A 19,403-nucleotide genomic window follows, 5' to 3' on the forward strand; every position below is an offset into this window, starting at 1 on the left:
CTTAAGATCCAGAGTCTCAGTACTTATGGTGGAACACTAGAGGGAGCTGAAGATCCAGAGTCTCCGTACTTATGGTAGAACACAAGAAGGTGCCGAAGATCCAGAGTCTCAGTACTTATTGTAGAACACTAAAGGGAGCTGAAGATCCACAGTCTCAGTACTTATGGTGGAACACAAGAAGGTGCTGAAGATCCAGAGTCTCAGTACTTATGGTGGAACACTAGAGGGAGCTGAAGATCCAGAGTCTCCGTACTTATGGTAGAACACAAGAAGGTGCCGAAGATCCAGAGTCTCAGTACTTATTGTAGAACACTAGAGGGAGCTGAAGATCCACAGTCTCAGTACTTATGCTGGAACACTAGAGGGAGCTGAAGATCCACAGTCTCAGTACTTATGGTGGAACAGTAGAGGACGCTGAAGATCCAGAGAGTCTCAGTATAATGTTAGAACACTAGAGGGCATTGAAGATCCAGAATCTCAGTACTTATGGTAGAACACTAAAGGGTGCTGAAGATCCAGAGAGTCTCAGTACTTATGGTAGAACACTAGAGGGCACTGAAGATCCAGAGACTCAGTACTTATTGTAGAACACTAGAGGGCACTGAAGATCTAGAGTCTCAGTACTTATGGTAGAACACTAGTGTGCACTGAAGATCCAGAGTCTCAGTACTCATGGTGGAACACTAGAGGACGCTGAAGATCCAAAAACTCAGTACTTATGATGTAACACATTTGGGCGCTGCAGAACCAGAGTCTCAGTACTTATGGTGGAACACTAGAGGGCGCTGAAGATCCAGAGAGTCTCAGTACTGTGTTACAACACTAGAGGGCGTTGAAGAGCCACAATATCATTACTTATGGTAGAACACTAGAGGACGCTGAAGAACTAGAATCTCAGTACTCATGGTAGAACACCAGAGGGCGGTGAAGATCCAGATTCTCAGTACTTATTGTAGAAAACTAGTGGGCGCTGAAGATCAAGGGTCTCAGTATTTATGGTGGAACACTAGAGGGCGCTGAAGATCCAGAATCTCAGCACTTCTTGTAGAACCCTAGAACACTGTCTATGGATCTTCAGCGCCCTCTGGTGTTCTAGCATTAGTACTGAGATTCTGGATCTTCAGCGCCCTCTAGTGTTCTAACATTATACTGAGGCTCTCTGGATCTTCAGGGTTCCCTAGTGTTCTAACATTATACTGACACTATCTGGATCTTCAGCGTCCTCTAGTCTTCAACCATAAGTACTGAGATTCTGGATCTTCACCGTCCTCTAGTGTTCTACCATAAGTACTGAGATTCTGGATCTTCACCGTCCTCTAGTGTTCGACTTTGGATCTTCAGCACCCTCTAGTGTTTTGCCATAAGTACTGAGACTCTGGATCTTCAGCGCCCTCTAGTGTTTTGCCTTAAGTACTGAGACTCTGGATCTTCAGCGTCCTCTAGTGTTCTAACATTATACTGAGACTCTCGATCTTCAGTGTCCTCTAGTGTTTTGCCATAAATACTGAGACTCTGGATCTTCAGCGTCCTCTAGTGTTCCACCATAAGTACTGGGACTCTGGATCTTCAGCGCCCTCTAGTGTTTTACCATAAGTACTGAGACTCTGGATCTTCAGCGTCATCTAGTGTTCCACCATAAGTACTGGGACTCTGGATCTTCAGCGCCCTCTAGTGTTTTACCATAAGTACTAAGACTCTGGATCTTCAGCGTCATCTAGTGTTCCACCATAAGTACTGGGACTCTGGATCTTCAGCGCCCTCTAGTGTTCTACCATAAGTACTGAGACTCTGGATCTTCAGCGTCCTCTCGTGTTCTACCATAAGTACTGAGACTGTGGATCTTCAGCGTCCTCTCGTGTTCTACCATAAGTACTGAGACTCCGGATCTGGGATAGAACACTAGAGGGCGGTGATGTCCAGAGTCTCTGTATTGGGGGTAGAACACTAGAGGGCGGTGATGTTCTGAGTCTCTGCAATTGGGGTAGAACACAAGAGGGTGGAGATTTCAGAGTCTCTTTATTTGGGATAGAACACTAGAGGACGGTGAAGTCCAGTGTCTCTTTATTTGGATTAGAACACTAGAGGGCAGTGATGTCCTGAGTCTCAGTACTTATGGTAGAACACTAGAGGACGCTGATTTCCAGAATCTCTGTATTTGGGATAGAGCACTAGAGGGCGGTGATGTCCTGAGTCTCAGTGCTTTTTGTAGAACACTAGAGGACGCTGAAGATCCAGAGAGTCTCAGTATAATGTTAGAACACTAGAGGGCGTTGAAGATCCAGAATCTCAGTACTTATGGTAGAACACTAGAGGGTGCTGAAGATCCCGAGAGTCTCAGTACTTATGGTAGAACACTAGAGGGCACTGAAGATCCAGAGTCTCAGTACTTATGATGTAACACATTCGGGCGCTGCAGAACCAGAGTCTCAGTACTTATGGTAGAACACTAGCAGGCGCTGAAGATTCAGAGACTCAATACTTATGGTGGAACACTAGAGGGCTCTGAAGATCCAGAGAGTCTCAGTACTGTGTTACAACACTAGAGGGCGTTGAAGAGCCACAATATCATTACTTATGGTAGAACACTAGAGGACGCTGAAGAACTAGAATCTCAGTACTCACGGTAGAACACTAGAGGGCGGTGAAGATCCAGAGTCTCGGTACTTATGGTAGAAAACTAGTGGGCGCTGAAGATCAAGGGTCTCAGTATTTATGGTGGAACACTAGAGGGCACTGAGGATCCAGAGTCTCAGTACTTATGCTAGAACACTAGAGGGCGCAGAAGATCCATAGTTTCAGTACTTATGGTGGAACACTAGAGGGCGCTGAAGATCCAGAATCTCAGTACTTCTTGTAGAACCCTAGAACACTAAGTCTATGGATCTTCAGCCCCCTCTGGTGTTCTAGCATAAGTACTGAGATTCTCGATCTTCAGCGCCCTCTAGTGTTCTAACATTATACTGACACTCTCTGGATCTTCAGCGTCGTCTAGTCTTCAACCATAAGTACTGAGGCTCTCTGGATCTTCAGTGTCCTCTAGTGTTCTACCATAAGTACTGAGACTCTGGATCTTCAGAGCCCTCTAATGTTCTACCATAAGTACTGAGACTCTGGATCTTCAGCACCCTCTATTGTTCTACCATAAGTACTGAGACTCTGGATCTTCAGCGTCCTCTAGTGTTCTAATATTATACTGAGGCTCTCTAGATCTTCATTGTCCTCTAGTGTTTTGCCATAAGTACTGAGACTCTGGATCTTTAGCACCCTCTAGTGTTCTAACATTATACTGAGGGTCTCTGGATCTTCAGTGTCCTCTAGTGTTCTACCATAAGTACTGAGACTCTGGATCTTCAGCGTCCTCTAGTGTTCTAATATTATACTGAGACTCTGGATCTTCAGAGCCCTCTAGTGTTCTACCATAAGTACTGAGACTCTGGATCTTCAGCGCCCTCTAGTGTTCTAACATTATACTGAGGCTCTCTGGATCTTCAGCGCCCTCTAGTGTTCTAACATTATACTGAGGGTCTCTGGATCTTCAGCGCCCTCTAGTGTTCTACCATAAGTACTGAGACTCTGGATCTTCAGCGCCCTCTAGTGTTCTACCATAAGTACTGAGACTCTGGATCTTCAGCGTCCTCTAGTGTTCTAACATTATACTGACACTCTCTGGATCTTCAGTGTCCTCTAGTGTTCTACCATAAGTACTGAGACTCTGGATCTTCAGCGCCCTCTAGTGTTCTACCATAAGTACTGAGACTCTGGATCTTCAGCGTCCTCTAGTGTTCTAATATTATACTGAGGCTCTCTAGATCTTCATTGTCCTCTAGTGTTTTGCCATAAGTACTGAGACTCTGGATCTTTAGCACCCTCTAGTGTTCTAACATTATACTGAGGGTCTCTGGATCTTCAGTGTCCTTTAGTGTTCTACCATAAGTACTGAGACTCTGGATCTTCAGCGTCCTCTAGTGTTCTAATATTATACTGAGATTCTGGATCTTCAGCTCCCTCTAGTGTTCTACCATAAGTACTGAGACTCTGGATCTTCAGCGTCCTCTAGTGTTCTAATATTATACTGAGATTCTGGATCTTCAGCGTCCTCTAGTGTTCTAATATTATACTGAGATTCTGGATCTTCAGCGCCCTCTAGTGTTCTACCATAAGTACTGAGACTCTGGATCTTCAGCGCCCTCTAGTGTTCTAACATTATACTGAGACTCTGGATCTTCAGCACCCTCTAGTGTTCTAACATTATACTGAGACTCTGGATCTTCAGCGTCCTCTAGTGTTCTACCATAAGTACTGAGACTCTGGATCTTTAGCGCCCTCTAGTGTTCTAACATTATACTGAGGGTCTCTGGATGTTCAGCGTCCTCTAGTGTTCTACCATAAGTACTGAGACTCTGGATCTTTAGCGCTCTCTAGTGTTCTACCATAAGTACTGGGACTCTGGATCTTCAGCGTTCTGTAGTGTTCTACCATAAGTACTGAGACTCTGGATCTTCAGCGTCCTCTAGTGTTCTACCATAAGTACTGAGATTCTGGATCTTTAGCGCCCTCTAGTGTTCTAACATTATACTGAGGGTCTCTGGATCTTCAGCGTCCTCTAGTGTTCTACCATAAGTACTGAGACTCTGGATCTTCAGCATTCTGTAGTGTTCTACCATAAGTACTGAGACTCTGGATCTTCAGCGTCCTCTAGTGTTCTACCATAAGTACTGAGACTTTGGATCTTCAGCGTCCTCTCGTGTTCTACCATAAGTTCTGAGACTCAGGACAACACTGCCCTCTAGTGTTCTAATCCAAATACAGAGACTCAGAACATCACTGTACTCTAGTGCAGGGGTGTCAAACTGCATTCCTCGAGGGCTGCAAACAGGTCATGTTTTCAGGATTTCCTTGCATTGCACAGGTGATAATTTAATCACCTGCAGAGAATGATTCCAGCACCTTGTGCAATGCTAAGGAAATCTTGAAAACACGCATGGTTTGAGGCCCTCGAGGAATGCAGTTTGACACCCCTGCTCTAGTGTTCGATCCCAAAAACAGAGACTCTGGACATCACTGCCCTCTAGTGTTCTATCCCAAATACAGAGACTCTGGACATCACTGCCCTCTAGTGTTCTACCCCAAATACAGAGACTATGGACATCACTGCCCTCTAGTGTTCTACCCCAAATACAGAGACTCAGGACATCAGCGCCATCTAGTGTTCTACCCCAAATACAGAGACTATGGACATCACTGCCCTCTAGTGTTCTACCCCAAATACAGAGACTGTGGACATCACCGCCCTCTAGTGTTCTACCCCAAATACAGAGACTCTGGACATCACTGCCCTCTAGTGTTCGATCCCAAAAACAGAGACTCTGGACATCACTGCCCTCTAGTGTTCTATCCCAAATACAGAGACTCTGGACATCACTGCCCTCTAGTGTTCTACCCCAAATACAGAGACTATGGACATCACTGCCCTCTAGTGTTCTACCCCAAATACAGAGACTGTGGACATCACCGCCCTCTAGTGTTGTCTCTGTATTGGGGGTAGAACACTAGAGGGCGGTGATGTTCAGAGTCTCTGTATTTGGGGCAGAACACTAGAGGGCAGTGATGTCCATAGTCTCTGTATTTGAGATAGAACACTAGAGGGAGGTGATGTGCAGTGTCTTTGTATTTCGGGATCGAGCACTAGAGGGCGGTGATGTCCAGAGTCTCTGTATTTGGTGTAGAACACTAGAGGGCGGTGATGTCCAGAGTCTCTGTATTTGGTGTAGAACACTAGAGGGTGGTGAGGTCCTGAGTCTCTGTTCTTATAATAGAACACTAGAGGGAGGTGATGTGCAGTGTCTCTGTATTGGGTTAGAATACTAGAGGGCGGTGATGTCCAGAGTCTCTGTATTTGGGATCGAGCACTAGAGGGAGGTGATGTCCAGAGTCTCTGTATTTGGGATCGAGCACTAGAGGGCGGTGATGTCCAGAGTCTCTGTATTTGGTGTAGAACACTAGAGGGCAGTGATGTCCAGAGTCTCTGTACTTGGGATAGAACACTGGAGGGCGGTGATGTCCAGAGTCTCTATATTTGGGGTAGAACACTAGAGGGCAGTGATGTTCTGAATCTCTGTATTTGGGATAGAATACTAGAGGGCAGTGATGTCCAAAGTCTCTGTATTTGAGATACAACACTAGAGGGCGGTGATGTCCACAGTCTCTGTATTTGGGGTAGAACACTAGAGGGTGGTGATGTCCTGATTTTCACTACTTGGTGTAGAACACTAGAGGGGTGATGTCCACTCTCAGTACTTGTTGTTGAACACTAGAGGGCGGTGATCTCCAGAGTCTCCGGACTTATGGCACTAGAGGGCGGTGATGTCCACTGTCTCTGTATTTGGGGTAGAACAATAGAGGGCAGTGATGTCCTGAGTCCCAGTACTTATGGTAAAACACTAAAGGGCAGTGATGTCCAGAGTCTCTGCATTTGGTGAAGAACACTAGAGGGCGGTGATGTCCTGAGTCTCTGTATTTGGGGTACAGCACTAGAGGGAGGTGATGTCCTGAGTCTCTTTATTTGAGATAGAACACTAGAGGGAGGTGATGTGCAGTGTCTTTGTATTTGGGATCGAGCACTAGAGGGCGGTGATGTCCAGAGTCTCTGTATTTGGTGTAGAACACTAGAGGGCGGTGATGTCCAGAGTCTCTGTATTTGGTGTAGAACACTAGAGGGCGGTGATGTCCAGAGTCTCTGTATTTGGTGTAGAACACTAGAGGGTGGTGAGGTCCTGAGTCTCTGTTCTTATAATAGAACACTAGAGGGAGGTGATGTGCAGTGTCTCTGTATTTGAGATAGAACACTAGAGGGAGGTGATGTCCAGAGTCTTTGTATTTGGGATCGAGCACTAGAGGGCGGTGATGTCCAGAGTCTCTATATTTGGGGTAGAACACTAGAGGGCAGTGATGTTCTGAATCTCTGTATTTGGGATAGAACACTAGAGGGCAGTGATGTCCATAGTCTCTGTATTTGGGATAGAACACTAGAGGGTGGTGATGTCCTGATTTTCACTACTTGGTGTAGAACACTAGAGGGGTGATGTCCACTCTCAGTACTTGTTGTAGAACACTAGAGGGCGGTGATCTCCAGAGTCTCCGGACTTATGGTACTAGAGGGCGGTGATCTCCAGAGTCTCCGGACTTATGGTACTAGAGGGCGGTGATGTCCACTGTCTCTGTATTTGGGGTAGAACAATAGAGGGCAGTGATGTCCAGCGTCTCAGTACTTGTTGTAGAGCACTAGAGGGATGTGTTGTCCACAGTCTCTGTATTTGGCGTAGAACACTAGATGGCAGTGATGTCCTGAGTCCCAGTACTTATGGTAAAACACTAAAGGGCAGTGATGTCCAGAGTCTCTGCATTTGGTGAAGAACACTAGAGGGCGGTGATGTCCTGAGTCTCTGTATTTGGGGTACAGCACTAGAGGGCAGTGATGTCCTGAGTCTCTGTATTTGGGAGAGAATACTAGAGGGCAGTGATGTCCAAAGTCTCTGTATTTGGGGTAGAACACTAGAGGGCGGTGATGTCCAGAGTCTCTGTATTTGGGGTAGAACACTAGAGGGCGGTGATGTCCAAAGTCTCTGTATTTGGGGTAGAACACTAGAGGGCGGTGATGTCCACAGTCTCTGTATTTGGGGTAGAACACTAGAGGGCGCTGATGTCCAGAGTCTCTGTATTTGGGGTAGAACACTAGAGGGCAGTGATGTCCATAGTCTCTGTATTTGGGATAGAACACTAGAGGGCGCTGATGTCCAGAGTCTCTGTATTTGGGGTAGAACACTAGAGGGCAGTGATGTTCTGAATCTCTGTATTTGGGGTAGAACACTAGAGGGCGGTGATGTCCAGAGTCTCTGTATTTGGGATAGAACACTAGAGGGCAGTGATGTCCAGAGTCTCTGTATTTGGGATAGAACACTAGAGGGCAGTGATGTCCAGAGTCTCTGTTTTTGGGATCGAACACTAGAGCAGGGGTGTCAAACTGCATTCCTCGAGGGCCTCAAACCATGCGTGTTTTCAAGATTTCCTTAGCATTGCACAAGGTGCTGGAATCATTGTCTGCAGGTGATTAAATTATCACCTGTGCAATGCAAGGAAATCCTGAAAACATGACCTGTTTGCAGCCCTCGAGGAATGCAGTTTGACACCCCTGCACTAGAGTACAGTGATGTTCTGAGTCTCTGTATTTGGGTTAGAACAGTAGAGGGCAGTGTTGTCCTGAGTCTCAGTACTTATGGTAGAACACTAGAGGGTGCTGATTTCCAGAATCTCTGTATTTGGGATAGGGTACTAGAGGGCGGTGATGTCCCGAGTCTCAGTACTTTTGGTAGAACACTATGGGGCGGTGATGTCCAGAGTCTCTGTATTTGGGGTAGAACACTAGAGTGCGGTGATGTCCAGAGTCTCTGTATTTGGTATGGAACACTAGAGGGCAGTGATGTCCAGTGTCTCTGTATTTGAAATAGAACACTAGATGGCGGTGATGTCCAGAGTCTCTGTATTTTGGATAGAACACTTTAGGGAGGTGATGTCCAGAGTCTCTGTATTTGGTGTAGAACACTAGAGGGCAGTGATGTCCAGAGTCTCTGTATTTGGGATAGAATAATAATAATAATTATTATTATTATTATTTATATAGTGCCAACATATTCCGCAGCGCTTTACAAATTATAGAGGGGACTTGTACAGACAATAGACATTACAGCATAACAGAAATACAGTTCAAAACAGATACCAGGAGGAATGAGGGCCCTGCTCGCAAGCTTACAAACTATGAGGGCGGTGATTTCCAGAGTTTCTGTATTTGGGATACAACACTAGAGGGCGGTGATGTCCACAGTCTCTGTATTTGGTGTAGAACACTAGAGGGCGGTGATTTCCAGAGTTTCTGTATTTGGGATCGAGCACTAGAGGGCAGGGATGTCCAGAGTCTCTGTATTTGGTGTAGATCACTAGAGGGCAGTGATGTCCAGAGTCTCTGTATTTGGTGTAGAACACTAGAGGGCAGGGATGTCCAGAGTCTCTGCATTTGGTGTAGAACACTAGATGGCGGTGATGTCCAGAGTTTCTGTATTTGGGGTAGAACACTAGAGGGCAGTGATGTCCAGAGTCTCTGTATTTGGGGTAGAACACTAGAGGGCAGTGATGTCCAGAGTCTCTGTATTTGGTGTAGAGCACTAGAGGGCAGTGATGTCCAGAGTCTCTGCATTTGGTGTAGAACACTAGATGGCGGTGTTGTCCAGAGTTTCTGTATTTGGGGTAGAACACTAGAGGGCAGTGATGTCCAGAGTCTCTGCATTTGGTGTAGAACACTAGAGGGCAGTGATTTCCAGAGTCTCTGTATTTGGGGGAGAACACTAGAGGGCGGTGATGTCCAGAGTCTCTATAAGTACAGAGACTCAGGTCATCACTGCCCTCTAATGTTCTACCCCAAATACAGAGTCTCAGTACTTGTTGTAGAACACTAGAAGGCGGTGATGTCCTGAGTCTCTGTATTTGGTGTAGAACACTAGAGGGCAGTGATGTCCAGAGTCTCAGTACTTATTGTAGATCACTAGAGGGCGGTGATGTCCAGAGTCTCTATATTTGGGGTAGAACACTAGAGGGCAGTGATGTCCAGAGTCTATGTATTTGGGGGAGAACACTAGAGGGCAGTGATGTCCAGAGTCTCAGTACTTATGGTAGAACACTAGAGGGTGGTGATGTCCAGAGTCTCTATATTTGGGGTAGAACACTAGAGGGCGGTGATGTCCAGAGTCTATGTATTTGGGGGAGAACACTAGAGGGCAGTGATGTCCAGAGTCTCAGTACTTATTGTAGAACACTAGAGGGTGGTGATGTCCAGAGTCTCTGTACTTATTGTAGAACACTAGAGGGCGGTGATGTCCAGAGTCTCAGTACTTATGGTAGAACACTAGAGGGTGGTGATGTCCAGAGTCTCTGTACTTGGCGTAGAACACTAGAGGGCGGTGATGTCCAGAGTCTCTATATTTGGGGTAGAACACTAGAGGGCGGTGATGTCCAGAGTCTCAGTACTTATTGTAGAACACTAGAGGGTGGTGATGTCCAGAGTCCCAGTACTTATGGTAGAACACTAAAGGGAAGTGATGTCCAGAGTCTCTGTATTTGGAGTAGAACACTAGAGGGCAGTGATGTCCAGAGTTTCTGTATTTGGTGTAGAACACTAGAGGGCAGTGATGTCCAGAGTTTCTGTATTTGGGGTAGAACACTAGAGGGCAGTGATGTCCAGAGTCTCTGTACTTGGGGTAGAAAACTAGAGGGCAGGGATGTCCAGAGTCTCTGTACTTGGGGGAGAACACTAGAGGGCAGGGATGTCCAGAGTCTCTGTACTTGGGGTAGAACACTAGAGGGCAGGAATGTCCAGAGTCTCTGTACTTGATGCAGAACACTAGAGGGCGGTGATGTCCAGAGTCTCTGTATTTGGGGTTGAACACAAGAGGTCGGTGATGTCCAGAGTTTCTGTACTTGGGGTAGAACACTCGAGGGCAGTGATGTCCAGAGTCTCTGTATTTGGGGTACAACACTAGAGAGCGGTGATGTCCAGAGTCTCAGTACTTATGGTTGAACACTAGAGGGCGGTGATGTCCAGAGTTTCTGTACTTATCGTACAGCTGGCTTTAGTAAAATCTTGACACTGTCAATAGTTACAGTACACTACACACTAGGGTGCTCGGCAGGAAGAACAACATGATGATCTTAAATTATTGCATGATGAGTAGAGCTAAGTGAAAAGATTAGCAGGACCTTAGTGTAGTTGTGTCATTGGTTGTCCGTGGACACTGGGTCAGAGTCCTGTAAACCTCCTAACACGTGAGGCTTCCCCACCACTAACAGCTTGCATGCATATAGTGTACAAATATCCAGAAGATTATTAATCAGAAGAGGAGCTGAAGGCGACTCAGTTGGTAAGAAATATGCAGGGTTTAAAGAAGGTACAATGCTGTGCATAGCCTGATGTGCTTACCTAGACATTAAAAAAAAAAGTATTTTGACGTCTAAAGGACAGTATTTTGGCCACTGTCTGGTGGATGACGCCCTGTGGATGTTTTTCGCACTCTCTGGAATTATCAGTTGGCCCGTGCACAGAGCCTCAGGCTAGGGTTACACACCCAATTTCTCTGATCCCAAAAAAATCCATCCAATTATCCAGAGTTTGATTAAAGAGTGATCAGCATGTGATCCGATTTATTCGTAAGTGGATGGAAAATAAAAATTCTCCACCTTGTTCATTCAGTCAGTCCATGACAATCTTGGATGTGATCTGGGTGCGTTCCGATGTCTTCTACTGACACATACACTTTAATGGCCAAATGCGATCCGAATATCGGAGGCAAATCATGCATCCTGCAATTCTATCCCTTAAACTACTCGGTACAAGGAAAAAAAAAATCAGACATGCGCACAGCCTCATTGAATAACATGGGGGCGACTTCTAACCACCATAATGATGGATAGCTCTCATCCAAGCCCTTGCGCTATTGGAGGTACTCACCTTTCCTTTCTTCCTGCAGTCTCCGCACATCACTCCCATGAGACTGTTAATGAGCTGGGTTGCGCAGAGAACTAACTGTATAGCTCCGATCCCCAGCAGAATGGAGAACAGTACGATGTGCCAGAGGACGATGTTGGGGGGCTGGATGCAAAGCTTCCATGATGCCTCATTGGTCAGGTAACTCCCACTAGGGAGAAAACAAAGAGGAGTCCATGTAATGATGAGTGAACCATTAAGCTACTGCTTCCCATTCATGGTGACAACATAGTCAGAGGTTGATCTTCTTAGTATAATCCTACCTGGCCTTCAGTTATGCACTTTCAAGTACCCTTCAACCCTTCATCTTCTGGTGCCCCTTTTTTTTCTACCTTTGAACCTAGTGGCGATGAACATCTAATAATCTGTGACCATTTTTTCATAGGCTAGATGTAAATATGGAAGCTCCAATTTTCCATACTACTCTATATTAAAGTTTAAAGTGACCATCCTTCTTCCTGTTTGGCCTAAACATGTGGCTTCCCTTCCCTATCCATAGTGCCTACATTAGCCGCTATTTACATTGCCCTCTTCCCTACTTTATATAACCAACACTCTAAGAAGATGTCAAGCATATGTGGACTTGGTATAGATGTCACATTCTCCAGATAATTGTCCGTAAGAGAATTTAAATGCTGCAGCCGTTATATAGACGATGTTTCTTACTTTATGTTTACGTCCTTCATGTGGTAGCCCCAATTAGCATCTTTGCCAGTGAGATCATTCAGGTTACACATCGGTCCATCTGCCAATGCCGTTCCTGACACAGCCACACAGTAGAAACTTCCGAGTCCTCCCAATATTGAAGAAAAGGCCGACCGTAACATCTGAAACAGGAAAGAAAAGCCATGAAACCAAGAAGTGGCAGAAAGAGTCACCGGATGCATTATTTTACTGGTGAAATACAACACTAGTGAGAGGAATAAGAAACAAACACTTATAAACCAGTGGTCTCCAACCTTTCTTACCTTGAGAGCCACATTTTACTGTCTGTGCTTGCAAGATAACAACGCTCCGAGTGTACATGTAGGGAGAGGTCTATGTTTATTCTACCTGACATTGCAAAAAAAAAATCTCAATATTTTAATCCTTTGTCAATTTTGGCTATTTTTCATTTTTTTCATTCTTGTTTTTTCCCTCTTCTTATACCAACAGCCGTAAGTTTTTTATTTTTCCATCTACACTTATTTATTGTGGGACAAGTTGTACTTTGGAATGTCTGTATTCATTTTATAATTTGATTTACTAGAAAGCGGGGGGGATTCAGAGTGCGACAAAACTTGCTGAAGAAGCACAACAATTCCACAATCATTTTTTGGTTACTGTGTTCACTATATGGTGTAAGGTGGCTGTTAGACACAGTGGATGGTAGATAAACCTGGACTAATGCTTTAGTGCATATAGGACTAAAAGGGGTTAATCGGCCATGACAGATTGATTGTGAGCAGCTGATGAGTTGGGAGTGATGGTTGCTCACCAGGTCTCCACCCCTGGGTGTGGTCCACTTCATAAAATGAGACCTGTTTGTCCATACATGGATGTATGTCTGGAGGTGTGCAGATCTCCTGGACTGAGTGCCTGAGGAATAAGAAGATGGACTCTGGGCCAGGCGGGCTAACCAGCACTATTGTATGGACTTGTTACTTTGTTTTATTTTATGCCGGACAAGGTCTGAATTTGAGCTTCCTGTGATGTCGTTTATGAAGACTGAAATAAACCAGCCGGACTTTAAATACAAATAGTTCCTGTGATATCTCAGATCGCTCTCAAATGAATGCTACAGTGACAAAAATTACTTAGTAGCCCTCTGTCCTACTCTGCCCTTTTCACATTGAAGTCGGCTGCCACATGGTAAGGTTTTAATACTAGAGATACGACTGTCCCACCTTGCTGTGATGGGATGGCTTTAACGTTTTTTGATCAAAGTAGTGTAAGCCAAGTCTCCTATGTTAATTATATGTACAGTGACATATAAAAGTTTGGGCACCCTTTGTCAAAATTACTGTTATTGTGAACAGTTAAGCAAGTTGAAGATGAAATGATCTCTAAAAGGCCTAAAGTTAAAGAAGACACACTTCCTTTCTATTTTAGGAAAAAAAAATATACATATGTTTTCATAATTTACATTTTTAAAAATTACATAAAGGAAAATGGGACAGTGCAAACGTTTGGGATCCCTTGGAGATTTGTGTGCTCAGATAACTTTGACAAAGGTTTTAGACCTTAATTAGCCTGTTAGGGTTATGGCTTGTTCACTATCATTTTTACGAAATGCCAGGTGATGCGAATTTCCCAGCTTTATAAAAACCCAACCTCTAACCTAGTGCCAAAAAACAGCAGCCATAGGTTCTTCTAAGCAGCTGCCTAGCACTCTCAAAATGAAAATGGTGAAGGACCACAAAGCTATAGGAGAAGGCTACAAGAAGATAGCAAAGCGTTTTCAAGTTGCTCTTTCCTCACTTTGAAATGTAATTCAGAAATGGTAGTTACCAGAAACAGTGGAGGTCAAGATAAGGTGTGGAAGACCAAGCAAAATTTCAGTGAAAGCTGCTGGTAGGATTGCTAGAGAGGCAAATCAGAACCCCTGCTTGACTGCAAAAGACCTTCAGAAAGATTTAGCAGACTCTCAAGTTGTAGTACATTGTTCTACTGTTCAGAGACACCTGCACAAATATGACCTTTATGGAAGAGTCATCAGAAGAAAACCTCTCCTGCGTCTTCACCATAAAATTCATGATCAGAAGTCTTCAAAAGAACATCCAAACAAGCATCTCTCTGAACCCTGTTCACACAGGTTATATACAGATGATCAGGTTTTTAAATACATCAGATAGGGATTGCATACATTAGTTAGGACTGCTCTGATAAGGGTATACCGTGAAGATTGGTAGAGCAGCTTAGTATACATTTTTTGCAAAAAACGTATCAACCAAATACCCTGTTTTTTACATCTTTTACTAGCACTTGCGGATTACTGCAACATTTTTTCAAACTGAGTGTTTTTGGTTTCACTATTCTCTTTTGTGTCTTCAGGTTTCTTGGTGGTGTGTGAACATGATCATACAGACTTGTTCACTGTGCAAGTAGCCCATGTGTTCCTGTTTCCATAATTGTTCTCTTGTGTCTACAAGACTGGGGAGTTCCACCACTCCTCTTGGGCTATCTGCACAAAAGCTGTTCTACCCTGTATGCACACATGGATTTTTCCTCTCTGAACCCTGTTCACACAGGTTATATACAGATGATCAGGTTTTTAAATACATCAGATAGGGATTGCATACATTAGTTAGGACTGCTCTGATAAGGGTATACCGTGAAGATTGGTAGAGCAGCTTAGTATACATTTTTTGCAAAAAACGTATCAACCAAATACCCTGTTTTTTACATCTTTTACTAGCACTTGCGGATTACTGCAACATTTTTTCAAACTGAGTGTTTTTGGTTTCACTATTCTCTTTTGTGTCTTCAGGTTTCTTGGTGGTGTGTGAACATGATCATACACACTTGTTCACTGTGCAAGTAGCCCATGTGTTCCTGTATCCAAACAAGCATGATGCATTTTTAAAACAAGTCCTGTGGACCGATGAGGTTAAAATAAAACTCAAATGTATATGTGGAGACAAAAGGGCACAGAACTTCAGGAAAAGAACATCTCACCAACCATTATGCATGGGGGTGGATCAATCATGCTTTGGGTTGTGTTGCCCCCAATGTCACAGGAAACATTTCACAGATAGAGGAAAGAATGGATTCAGTGAATTTTCAACCAATACTTAATGCAAACATAGCACCATCTGTAAAAAGTTGAAGATAAAAAGAGGATTGCTTCTACAAATGGATAATGATCCTAAACATACATCAAAAGCCACAAAAGACGACCTCAAAAGGCGCAAGCTGAAAGATTTACCAGGGCCCTCACAGTCCCCTCATCCCAACATCATTGAAAATCTGTGGCTAGACCTGAAAAGAGCAGAGGATGCAAGACGACTCAGGAATCTCACAGAACTGGAGGAATTCTCCAAGGAAGAATTGAGGAAAATCCCTCAAACTAAAAATAAAAGACTCTTAGCTGGCTACAAAAAGAGTCTACAAAAAAGGAGGAGCTACTAGGGAATATATATATATATATATATATATATGTATATACATATATATATATATATATATATAAACATTTTTTTTTACTAAAATACAAATAAAATGTGTCATCTGTAACTTTGGGCCTCTTAGAGATCATTTCATCTTCAACTTGCTTAACTGTTCACGATAACTAACTTTGACCAGGGGTGCCCAAACCTTTACATGCCACTGTACTATTACTATTTCCTTACTGCAGGGTGAATGCTCATTTTGTCTTTTTCTTGGGTTTTGTCTGAAATGGCCACAGTGTGAACAAGCTCCTACACATTGCAGGTATGCCAACTTATGCTCATTTCTTTGGTTTTGCTATGTTCACTAATTGGGTGAAATTACTTAGTAGTTTGTTTCTCCAGGTTAGTATGATTACAGAGAGATCGACTATGTAAAGTTTGTTCTTTTTACTTAAGTGGCCAAAATTTTTCAGGAAATTTGTAAAAAAAATGTTTTATTGTTTCACTATTTTCTATCAGTGGGGCTGTGCGAGGGCTTGTTTCATGTGCCTGAGACAATGTTTTTATTAATATAATTTTGGGGCAGATATAATGTTTAATCGCCTCTTATTCGATTTTCTTTTGCAGTTTTGCAGCAGCTGGAAATTTTGTGAATTTTATATTTTGATGGATCGGACTTTTCCTGACGTAATAATACCACATGTATTTTTTATTTAATTTTTAATGAGGAAAAAAAGAGGGCAATTTGAGCTTTTTCCTTTCTTTTTCATACTTTTAAAAATATTTATTTTTATTTTTCATTGTATTTTTTAGCCCCCATAGGGGACCAGAACATTCGATGATACAAGCGCTTGTGCTGTATACAGAAATACCACGGTGCTGCTGTATATAGCAAAAATTACAGTCTCCTATGAACATCAGTCACAAGCTGGCATTCACAGGGGAAGCATCATGACAGGCATGGAGGTCTTCAGCAGGCCACTGGTCATCATGGCAACTCATCGACGCTCCGCCCCTTTGATGCCACGCTGAAAATACTTTGGGGTTATGTAAGTTTACAAATTTGTGTTGGTCCGCATTCATAGCCATCTTTGGCCGCATGAGGCCTTTAGGCCATAGGTTGGAGATCCTGTTAGAGACTCTCTCTAGTCTGTAAAAGTATCTACATTATAAGCAGATGTCTAGGTTGCGGAGAAGAAAGATAAGATGCCCAAAGAGTTTCGCCACTAAATGCACAGCTTCCTCAGGGGTGACATGATCAGGATGCAGCAGATCTTATGTAATACAGATAACAGGGATTCATTAGGGTTCCCTGAAGAAGGTGGGATGAAGACTTGATGTGACATTGTAGGCAGCAGCACATGATCTGCACCACGCATGTCAAATATTATACTGTAGAAAGGAAAGGTGCTGCGAAGCATGTACACAGGTCAGCAGCACCTACGATGGGACACCGCGGCATATTCAATGGGAAGGTCCTACAGTCAAACATGTTATCACAGTGCCCTTGAAGGGCTGTTCTCATCGTCTATAAGCAATAGCTGGTCTCTTAGGCAAGGAGAGCAATGCTTACAAGCAGTGTCCTAGAGAAATGGTAGGCTCTGCTCTAAAGCTGTCTGGACTGCTGAATCCAGCAAACTTCAGTGTCCACGTGCTCCCATGATGTTACAGAGACAAAGCTGCCCCATATTGCAGTATAAAACAGCGCCCAGATCAGGCTAATAGCCCTACTAATCCATTGGTCCGGACTGTCAATCACCAGGAGGGCACAGTCCCTCCGGAAAGCAGAAAGCTTACCAAAGCTATAAGACTACTACTCAGACGACTGATAAAAGGACAGGATCACCGATCCAAAATATGCCTTGGCCCAAAATATATTTGTAGTATTAAATGATCCCAATAACACCAGCTCGTAATTTATCACTGGTATAGGAAGAGGCAAACTAATGTCTTTGGCACATACCGAAATGGCGAATATGCTTCCTCCACGGCTCTTCTTTTAGTTAGTTGGCCTAGCCCAACACCATCGTTGTGGCATGACACACATGACATCGCATTAGGCCAGCTAACCAAAAGAAGACCAGTGAAGAAGGTTCTCATAACTTCTTCCCTGAGACTCTCGAGACTGGTGGACCTGGTTGTGCATCAACACACCATCTCCAGTTCATTCCTTCTGTACTTTATACCGTGTAGTGTGTAGCTTGAGGCTGAATGTTTTTGCTGTGCTTACTCTGTCTGTTTTGACCCGTGTGTAGACACAAAGTAATAGGGATCAAACCGTTTTTACATCTGGTCTAACATTTAAATTTTGTTCTTCAAAAAAGTGCTTCTTTAGATTGTGCCATCTGTCACCCAAGTGCCGATACAAAATTACCCATTAGGATGCCATCTGCCGTACATCATCTCTGATAGGAGAAGGGCCCACAAACTGTTCCTTCAGACTTGACAAGAACATAAAAAAATGTAAAGACAAGAGGCTTTCCCTAAAAAAAGGTTAGGAAGTTTGACTTTTCCATAGGGAAGACAAGCCTAATGGCACCACACAACTCTACTAGATGCCCAGCAAGGAAATACGTAAAGCACCAAAAACCTCTGGCAAATACATATGCAACATGTCTTATATTCTCGTTTACAACCAGAGAAGTCATAGTTCAGAAAGCAATCAGCTAAGCAGCTGGCAACTTTCTGGAGCAGCTTTGGTTGTAACTAGAGAATATACCATGGCACAACTCAACATTCGTACAGTACTTGGATGGAACTCAAGGACCCTGCAGTAAGTGAGTACCAAAATGTAGCTTACTAGGGGTCTTGTCTGTTCCAGTGGATCACAATTTTGTTATTGTTTATATATAGGGTCAACAAAACTTACCCGGCACCTATTGCCACAGCAGCCTTCACCGCAGCAGCCCTTGCCGCCAGCACGGATAGCATTACAGGATGGGCACAGCATCTAAAGGGAGAGAAGACCAAAAACATAAACATTGGCAAAGCCAAATAATAGTTATCTGCCATGCCTCAGTTCCATGGAGCCACCTGTGGCCACTTGGGTCAAACTTGTCAATGTGTGTTTCTGTCCTGGTCTCATAAAGGAGGACAATCCACCCATCATTGCTTGAAGACAAAGAACTGAGATATGACCCAGCTATACTTCACCCTAGAAGGCTAGAGGCAAACCCAAAAGACCCATCTGGCATCTCCATTTCTCGAAAAATACTCACAAAAAGACCACTACCCAACACACCAGCCATCAGCCAGACTTGGAGTGCAATATGATCAATCCATTTGGTTTCGCCATTAGGAAACATCAGTAAGAGGTTGGCAATAATACAAATAAAAGCCATGGGGAGAAGAGCAAGCCCCACAAAGCGGGACCATTTTCCTGTACACATCCTGGCACCTCCGGGATGGGAGATCCGATGTGGTTTCTATGAGAGCTCGGTGAGTCTGCGCTGATGAATTCTAGCTGTTGGTTTAGTGATAAGCTGATGTACAAAGTCCATTGAAAGCTATTGGTGACAGCCTGGTGATGGGACCAGGAAAGTGCGTGAGGTAGGAAGAAGGGAAGGGAGGGAGAAATACATGAGTTAAACATCAAATGGCCCAATGCCACAAGGTGCAAATAAGCAATGGCTAAACCCTTGTTGTGGGCTTATCGATGATGTCACCTCCGAGCCCATGACCAGGTGATATTGACGTATAGTGTAACCATGGAACTTATCTACATA

The 19,403-nt window shown here is 44.0% G+C and overlaps 1 protein-coding gene across 1 annotated transcript in view; it reads right to left on the reverse strand.

The window, feature by feature from the left end:
• The window catches only part of TM4SF5 (transmembrane 4 L six family member 5), a 32,826-nt gene extending 13,670 nt beyond the window's left edge, over nucleotides 1-19,156 (reverse strand). Inside the window, exons 1-4 of the mRNA XM_069767470.1 lie at nucleotides 18,897-19,156; nucleotides 18,548-18,628; nucleotides 12,254-12,414; nucleotides 11,552-11,738 (exon numbers count right to left, since the gene is read on the reverse strand). Of these exons, the coding sequence (XP_069623571.1) occupies nucleotides 11,552-11,738; nucleotides 12,254-12,414; nucleotides 18,548-18,628; nucleotides 18,897-19,067 (600 nt within the window). The 5' untranslated portion in view covers nucleotides 19,068-19,156. The remainder of the gene's footprint in view (nucleotides 1-11,551; nucleotides 11,739-12,253; nucleotides 12,415-18,547; nucleotides 18,629-18,896) is intronic.
• Between the last annotated feature and the right edge of the window lie 247 nt (nucleotides 19,157-19,403).

Source organism: Ranitomeya imitator, chromosome 4 (assembly GCF_032444005.1).
Source record: "Ranitomeya imitator isolate aRanImi1 chromosome 4, aRanImi1.pri, whole genome shotgun sequence".
Classification (NCBI taxonomy): domain Eukaryota; kingdom Metazoa; phylum Chordata; class Amphibia; order Anura; family Dendrobatidae; genus Ranitomeya; species Ranitomeya imitator.